The sequence below is a fragment of the Buceros rhinoceros genome, unplaced genomic scaffold (genome assembly GCF_000710305.1).
Source record: "Buceros rhinoceros silvestris isolate BGI_N320 unplaced genomic scaffold, ASM71030v1 scaffold16736, whole genome shotgun sequence".
Classification (NCBI taxonomy): domain Eukaryota; kingdom Metazoa; phylum Chordata; class Aves; order Bucerotiformes; family Bucerotidae; genus Buceros; species Buceros rhinoceros.
The window spans coordinates 25506-34670 of record NW_010416115.1 but is presented as its reverse complement, the minus strand read 5'-3'; the positions used below and the strand labels follow the sequence as shown (position 1 = coordinate 34670).

General features: G+C 44.4%; 1 protein-coding gene across 1 annotated transcript in view; it reads right to left on the bottom strand.

Moving 5' to 3' along the window:
- TYW1 (tRNA-yW synthesizing protein 1 homolog (S. cerevisiae)) overlaps positions 1–9165 on the bottom strand; it is an 81509-nt gene that overhangs the window by 47797 nt on the left and 24547 nt on the right. Inside the window, exon 10 of the mRNA XM_010137696.1 lies at positions 1323–1432. Within this exon, the coding sequence (XP_010135998.1) occupies positions 1323–1432 (110 nt within the window). The remainder of the gene's footprint in view (positions 1–1322; positions 1433–9165) is intronic.

Below are 9165 nucleotides of genomic sequence, written 5' to 3'. Positions count from 1 at the left end.
GCACTGTGTTCCACCAGCTGAGTTAACGGGCAGCCACGACACCATGCAGCAGCTCTGGCCCAGCCCATTAGGCTGCGCTGCTGCACCCTTCCCATGCTGCTGCGGCGCAAAGAAATACCAAGACCTGCACTTCCTTACTGCTTTCTCCTGGACAAGCTCCAGAGCTGTGATTCAGGCCAGACTGTGTCAGTGCAACAGGCAGAGTGTGGCTAGGTCCAGTTATACCAGCTGCTCCCTACCCAGTTCAGCATGGGAGCTCCCAGGGAACTGGCTTCCCAGGAGCTGCTGGTCTGAGAGTGCAAGATTATCCAAACCAACCACTGATGAAAGTGGTCCTGAGGCTGTAACTTATTTTTCTGCCGATCATATAACTCCAGCAAATGAGACAGAGGAACACTGCTAACAGACAGGGATTTTTGCCTGCCACATTTAATCCATTGGGTTCTCTGTGCACAGCCAACATAAACAATCAGGTTCCCAAAGTGACAGCCAAGATTGAGGCTCATCTTGCAGTTTAGGGATGCTTCATTCTGTTCCTGCTGCTCACACAGCCTCCACTGTCAGTTAGGAAGAGCAGAGTCCTAGAGCTGTCCTGCCAAGCTGGGCAGCCTTCCCCACACACAAAGCTGACCCTGGCAGAGTAACACCAAGTTTACCACATTTGGGAAAAAATTAAAAACCCAAACATCTAGATAAAGAGATACCTAATGAATAAATAAACTCACAAGGAGTTCCTAGGGGAAGCAAAATACGGTACTTTTCAGAGAGGCTGTAACTACAGATTCAGTCACAGCAGATGCACCGAAAAATTCCTGAAAATACCCCGAATGCTGCTGTTCTCTCATTGACAAGAAAAATGCTATCTAGAAGCTTCAGAGCTACCACAAAAGCTCCCAGGGATTAAGACTGGGCAGTGCATTTCCTATGAGGTTAGAAGTCGATTCCTTCTGCTTTCTACCTGCCCTCACCTTTACATAAGAATCAAGATTCCTCATCATCCAGTCAGCTTTAACCACTGCAGAAGCCTCTGTACACACTGAAAGGATAATGACAACTACCAAGATGTCCAAGAGGCAATTTCACTCCCTCAAGGCAGCAGTAGATACCCAATGACTGAATCATGTTCTAATGTCAAAAAACAAGGCAGAAGACAGTACCTGTGCCACAAGGGTTTCTTCTCACCCATCTTTAATATCATACAGCTCATGCCTCCTTCCCAGCATTCCACAGATGACCAGAACATTTTCCTCTCTGTTCTGAAGATGCTACTGCTGGTTACCCTCCAAAAGCATCATTAATGGGGAAGAAAGGGGAAGAGTTACCTTTGAACTGCTTGATCATACTCTGATGGTTCTCAAGAGCCTCCTGCAAGATCCTTTCAGGTTGGTCCATCTTCCATCGCCACTCCGTGCCCACTGGATTTGTATGATGCCTGAAGAGAGAGTCATTCACTGCTTTTATAATGCACATGGAAGAACCCATCTGTCACCCTGGGGACTTCATTGTTTTATAATATTAAAACCAACAAGAAATTCACAGCAATATTCTGCTTCTGACAACTTTCAGATATCATCTTTGAAAACCATTCTCATACCCCTCTCCTCCCAGGCTCTGGTCTCCCCAGAATGAAGACTAGACCTTCAGTTTGTGTTAAACATACCTATTCTGAGTCACAAATAAAAGGCCTCTAAGCCAAAATGATGCTCTGCAGACAGAGCGACTGCTGTAAAGAACGGAAAACTGGTTCTACCTCCTCTTCTGACTACAGCTGTGTAAAGCACTAGAAAAGGAAGTTCTTAAGCCATTTCTAGTTCCATTGCAAAGGTGCCAACTGCCACCCTAAGGACAGAATTTGTTTCTAACCCAGTCTTCAGGTAATGCTCTAGTAACAGGACAGATGAGGGCAAATGATTTCAAACTCTACGAAGAGCCTGAGAACTCTGCAGTATGCCAGAGACGAATTGCTGGTGGAGCTGGTTCACCTCCCAACTGTGGGAAAAGAACAGATAGTGGGGAGGTGAGAGAAGCACTGCTTCTCAGATTTTAGTTTAGGCCTTGACACAAAGAGCAGCCATGAAGCGGCTATGAAGCAGTTTGCTGATCCTGAGAATGGAATGCGGTTGCCATGGGTAAGGCCCAGCCCTTGACAAAAAGACCAGCCATGAAGCGGCTATGAAGCAGTTTGCTGATCCTGAGAATGGAATGCGGTTGCCATGGGTAAGGCCCATCCTGGCCAAGCAGAATGTGCTGGATCTCTGCAATGGAGAACGGGATAATACAAAGGTTTACAGCCCTCCTCTGTTACCAAGATAATGATGGACTGCTATGAAAAACTGCATAGCTGCTATCAAGAAAGATGGCTCACAACTGCTGTGCCAAAGATGGTGAAATTGTGTCCTTTAACCGAACTTTGCTCATTACAATGTCATTATAACACAAAAACACACCTCCATCCCAAAGGCCACCCGCCTCCAAGGTGCAACCACTCCCCACTGGGCATGCGCCCTATGCTTTAACACCTGGACCTTTAAATGTGAAGCAAGAGATTTTTAATCCAATCAGAATAAAATGAATTTCTGTAGTCATAGATTCTAACTCCACCTAAAAATATAGAAAGAATATAAAAGTGGCGAATGAAAGGGGGATTTTGGAACAGAAGACCACCACCAAAACTTTGGGACCAGTTGACGGGCTGAGCCTAACTTCTCCCCCCTCATAGGGATGCCTATTGGGTAAGAGCTGTGTGTTCTGCACACTTGAACACTGACATCAGGCTAGCTATTAAATAATTATTAGTGTTTAGGTTTGCTTGTGTATTTAGTTTTTTGTGTGTGTTTAGTGTTCGTTCTAAATCCATTTTGCAGTCAATACTCACAGGTATCATTTGAACCTGCATTTTGTCATGTATTTACACAATAAAATTATATTGTTGATTTAATACTGAAGGGATTTGTCTTAGTGTCACTGCTAGTGAGGGTCCCTGAATATGTCAGGCAAAGATCCTTCAATCCTGGGGGCTGCCAAGAGGGACTTTGGTTTCAGTGATGCTGCCAGCATGAGCCTGGCAGGCTGGTCAAGTTGTAAAGAACTTGGGGAGGTTCCCCTTTCTCCCCAATGGGAGCATGGTAGGCAGGTTGAGTGTCAGGATTTTGTCTTTCTTGGATAGCTAGTAGACTGGACGAATTGTAAAGGGTTTGGAAACCCCCCCTTCCAAGCCAGGAATTTTAATAATCAGGTCTATATATCTTCCTGGCCTCCCTTTTCGTGACACCAGCTTTACTCAACAAGGGCTTCTCACCACTTCTGAAAGCTGCTGGCTACTGCAGGACTGAAACCCAAATGCAAACAATAAAATGTTCTTTTGAGACAAGCCAGTTCAGCTTTTAAGTATCACTCTAAGAAAATCAACTAATTTGAGCTCTCACCTCCTTGTTCTGTCTACTGCTTTTTTTCCAAAATATGCTGCAAAAGGTCCTCCACTTTTCCCTTACCAATAATACTGCAGCTCACAGAATAATTTATTACCAGAAGAGTAGCATGTTTTGCAGTGTCTTTCAAAAGAGCACTACTGGATTAACACAGCTCTGGAGAAGAACACAAGATCAAGCAATATACACTCCTGAAACTCCGCTTTCTGACCATCTGATCTGCTTGCTCCACTGCTCTCCACCATCTCTGGAAGCCAGCTGCAGAGAGCACAAGGTTACCTACTGTACTGAGCCTTCCAGCTACATGGGCATTAGGACACAACACCCAGCATTTTACTGAAGAAGAAAAGAGAGGGAAGCACTGGCTCTGAAGAGAGCAGCAGGTCCAGTGCTCACTGAAGACAATCAAAAGACTCCCACTGACATCTCCAAGCAAGAAAGACCTGCCGCTCCACACTTTGTCAGTGCTGAACCACACAAATTCTAACCTGGTATCAATAAAAACAGCCCATTGGCCCAAACATTTCTTCATCCACTTCAAAAGAAAAGATTCAAACGCTGCTTTCAAGCTACTTTACCATCTCTAAGACCCTTTAAGCTAAAACAGATTCGCTTTTTTAATTTCTTTTCTTTCCTAACATGGAAAGTTTTCTGAATGCCAACTATGAAAGTCATTTATAAAACTCTTACATGTTTAACTACATAAATTGTCCCTTGTATATTTAATGGGGCACTTGGCAGAAAATCAATAGGCTCTTGATGCAAACTGGACAGCTATTAATTATTAGCATCTAACAATCCTTGAGATTAACACTTAAACTGTTTAATAAACACACTAGGCTGCCCAGGGCAGTGGTAGAAAACCCTTCCAGGGATGAGGGCAACAGACATGTCGATGTGGTGCTGAGGGACATGGTTTAAAAGTGACCTGGCTGTGCTGGGTTAATGGTTGCACTCGATCTTAAAGTTCTTTTCCAACCTAAATGATTGTTATTCTTTTCTAACTCACACTTCTGAAATCTTAAGGATTAAAGATACCCCGTGCTGAATAACTGCATCCCAACTCTAAGAAATGTTCACTTTTAAGAGCACAGTTTCTAGATGGCAGGCAATGCTGAGCATCTCCCAGAATTCTGCCCTGTGTTTCCCTTAAAATATTTCATTCCTTCCCAGCAGGACCACGCTCAGCGCAGTCTCAAAGACTATTTCAAAACTACCCTGAATGTCAAGATGTACGAAGTTCATAATCACTCCATCACATTACTGATTACTTTAACTGGGTACCAGTTCACGAAATACCTGCAGGAACTATCCAGACATGTGAGCATTTAATAGCCAATATTCTGCTTATATTCACAACTGATGCGATAAATATGTAAACTAGTAATGACAACTACAAAAAGCCTTTGTCAAGTCCAAGACTAGGAAAACACACGCTGCTAGAAGATGAAAAGCACAGATTTCAATGTCAGGAAGTTGCTGGCAGGAACTTTCTTCCCATCATAACCCTTTTGCATGGCAAGAATGAAAATACAGCCCACTGCTCAGTGTAAGCTGAAAACTCTCACATGGCAGATACTGCTTTGGGGACAAAGGGCATTTACTGTGACCTTACCCCCACACTTTTGTGCCCAACTTGACAAAAGCGGCAAACTAATAGAGAACCCCCCTGCGCAGCTGATGATGCAATTCCACCCTGCAAACATCAAGCATCAACAGCACTGCCAGCACCGCAAAGTGCCAATGCTCGTGTGAGCTAGCACATACATACCCAGCCAAGACAGTCACCAGTGTCTGCTCTTGTCTCACCTGATGAACCACATTAACATCATCTAGGAACATCTCAGATTATTGCAGTGCTGCCAGAGAAGAATATAAAGGTACTAAAGACTTTTTTTTACCATTGACAGGAGCATGAACTAGGTATATCCTATTATGTCCTGTCCCCCACCCCACTGACATGGTTATTTCAAGACCTCCTGGAAGCCAGACAGGCCCAGAGGTCAAAGCAGTGAAGAATCACATCTGAAGGAAACTCTGAACCTTGGGTCACAGTATATTAATTTTGTAAACAAGCTAACCAAATTGAAACCATGGGAAAAAAGTATGAACTGAGCAGAACAAGGGCTGGTGGCTAGAGACACAAGGAGACTGAGCTTTCAGCTTCCAAGTTTTACAAACATGCAGTGCCAATTCCTTTGATATCATAATAGTTCACATTTCGCTGGAGAATTTAACCTCTGGAGTCAAGTTACTTAATGAGATGAAGCTTTTGTTTTAATCTATGTTTTCAGTTTAATTTTTAATGACCTTAAGTACCTCTCCTATGAGAGATTAATTTTTAATCTCTTTTGCAGGGCTTACTGTGATCACTGGCTTTTGGCCACACACTTATTTAGATCATCTGGACAGAACTTCAGCTGTTTAATGTACAAGCTAAAGCAGAAGTCCTCAAGTACAGGTATAAAACAAAGTTATAGAAGAAATATGAATCACATTCTTTCCAGGATATTTCACTGCTTTGCCTCCTCCTCAGATGCAAAAATAATAAACCCTATTAATTTAAAACTTATTTAGCTGTTCTATCTCTGCACAATAATTGATTAGGCTTTAGACACTGAGCCAGGAAACATAATCAAATCAGGCTTGCCTGGCAACTGTACCGCAGTCCAGTGTCAGACAGTATCAGTCCCCATTCTCACTTTAATTGATTAAAAGATTTGGTCACTTGCACATTTCCATTTAGACAATTAAACTAAAGAGACACTACAACCACAGCAAGACCAGATGAGAACAGTAATGCACAGTGACAGACTGGTTTTGTAGGGAGAATTATGACTTGGATGTTGCAGTAATTAAGGTGTGGGGGTTTTTTTCCCTCCCTCAAGTTCTCGATACAAAAGCCTCAGGAGTTCCACACAGCACGACTGCTGCCTTGTGAGGAAACACTGTACAAATGGACCATCTGCTTTTCCTGTGCCCTAGAGAGGCTGCCACGTTATGAAACTGCATCACCAAACCCTCACCAGCTCTTGGAAGGGGAGAGGCAGGGAAGCAGGAGCCAGCAGTCACACCAGAAGGGGGCACTGGCAGGCTGGATACCTCCCAGGGACACCGCACTTCCAGGGAGAAGCAGAAAGAACGTCTCCAGGGCAGTCAAGCTAGATCTATTACAAAAAACCCCAACTTTGAGTGTGTTTGGATGCTGGCTCCACCCATGATCTCTGGTTTAGTCAAAGTGTGTCAGTCCCAACCAGCCAATTGCAATGACCTCCAATTCCCAGGGAAAGTGGCTGAACTGCAGCATTTTTTACCAAAGTAAGGAAGAAAAAACAAACAGGCTCCTTAGCCTTTTCCTCAGCAATCCTGGGAGAGCTGCAGTGGTTGTGCAGTTGGAAGCATGGGCAGACTACATGAACGTCAAAATCTTGAAAGAAGGGATCAAGAAAACACAGAATCCCAGCAGCCTTATCTGCAACCTAGTGTGCAGAGCTGCACAAGACCAGCAAGGCATAAAACCTGTACTAAACATTTTGCCAACAGTAGATCAAAACTATTGCTTCATATGTCTCCAACAGCACAGATGGAAACTGCTAATAAGAAGGTAACATGTTTATCCTCCCCAGCCACTAGTGCCTGCAGTTCTACATTCAGTCTCACATGATTAAGAATCTGCAAAGCATGTTGGGTTTAAAAGAAAAAGCATATAGATAACCATGGCTGTTGGGCTTGTGAACTGTGCTGATATGATCAGCAGGGAGGAGAGTGGGGATGGAAGTCCCTTCTTCCTACACCAAATTAAGCTGACCAGCACAGCTCACAGCCACATGAAGGCTGAAGCAGCCTGAGGACAGGATGTGACAATCAAAGCAAAGAACACTTCTTCCAACAGCAGTTCTGGTTGATGTCAAGCTTAAGGTGTACATAAAGTGAGCCTTGGGATGAGTCTCAACATGAGCCTTAAGCCTCCCCACTCGTTAGAGATCTGAGAAGCAAAGGCAGGCAGCTGCAGTCCATATGGGAGAGTCAAATGACTGCAACCCATCTCACCTGCAGAAGGTAAATAAATGATAACATTTTTCAGCACAACCGCCCAGAAAGCTCCTTCCCTGCATTCAGGCTGTTACCATTAGTAAAATAAGCATTCATTATCATTAGGGCTGCTGTTTCCAGGACTCCTCAAAGGTGACAAATGACACTTACAGGATGATGAGTTAGAGGCACACGGAATGTATCCCACACAGCGATTTATCCCAGTTACTGCACTTTTCCATTTCCACTTGTTTGACTCCCCTGATTCAGTCACATAGCCCAGACACAGGCTGCTGCTGCTGAGAAACATGAAGCTGGGTCATTCTGAAGGGGAACTCTTAACTGGTCTGCAGCGCAACACCAGGAAGAAAACACCTAAATCCAGCCATGTTACTGCTTTCTATTTGCTGTTTAGAATGTACCTTCTGTGTAGGGATAGAAGGACAATAATATGCACAGCAATCTCCTTCCCACCAGTACAGTATTAAGTGCTCCATTGCTGGCTGACACATAGGGAAGATGACATGAGCAGTACGTTTTTCTTTCTGGTCATTAGACTGCTCTGAAAAGCAGCAAAACCTGCACGTTAAACATGCCATTTGCAGAGTGCCTTTTCAAGCCAGCATATGAAGAAAGCCCATCAAAAGCACCAACTTTTAGGAACAGACTCTCAAATGCAAATTTAAGGGAATGGCCTGCGCCTAATACTTAGACTTAAGACTAACGTGGGACACAGCTTCAAAGTGCGTTCATAATCACAACATCCTTCCACACTGATGCTGTCATTTAAATATTCTCACAAAACATTATTAAAACTTGAAGTCTATGAAAGACAAAGTTGTACTCAGAGGAATTTGGCTGGTTTTGCATGGAAATACTGGGATGTTGGACACCCAGGCTCAGGGATAGGTGTTATTGGCAGCTAGTCCCCTGGGACGGACACAAATACCAAAGGAAGCACAGCCCCCGTGGTATGAATTAGCTGGTAAGGCAGAAGACAAAAGAGCTCAAAGAATAACCTGCACGTCCTCCCACTCAGAACACTTTCATGTCACTGCGATTCAGTAAGCAGAGCTAGAGCAGCTCACAGCTCGGATCCAGGCAAAGCTCATTTTCTTTAGAGAATTAACAACAAAGTAATTCCTCTGAGAAAAGGGGTCACTTTACTGACTAAAATGGAAAGTCATTTATTAGCTACTTCAGGAAGGCAACAGCCACTCTAAGTCATCACTTTTCACTCATTGAGAACACAGTTGAATCAGCAGAGGCAAGTACTTTAAGAAAAACAGTCCGACTGCAAAGCAAAGATATTGCCATCACTTAGCACCTTGGTGGCTTTGCAAATGAGCCAGTCCATGATTTCTGCAGCACCAGGAGCCACAGAGAGTCCCAGACAAGGATCTCCAGAGGGAACCAAACCAAGTGCTCAGTGCAGGCAGCAGTGGAATTGCAGGGAGGTGGGTGGTATAGGGTCTGTCCCCTCCCTCCCCCCAATTCCTCCTTTCCTCTAGTCCTTACCTAGTCTGAACTTGCTGGGACCCAAGGCCTGGCTGCACAGGACATAGCTCTAGGACAGATAGGCCCTGGGGAGCCCTCAGATCCTCTTCAGCCTCTGAGATGTGAAGCCCACCCACCCTCCCAGCTCACCTCCTACCAGCCCTGGCCCACAGGCTCCACAGCTCTTGGTAGGGGAGGAGAACAGGTA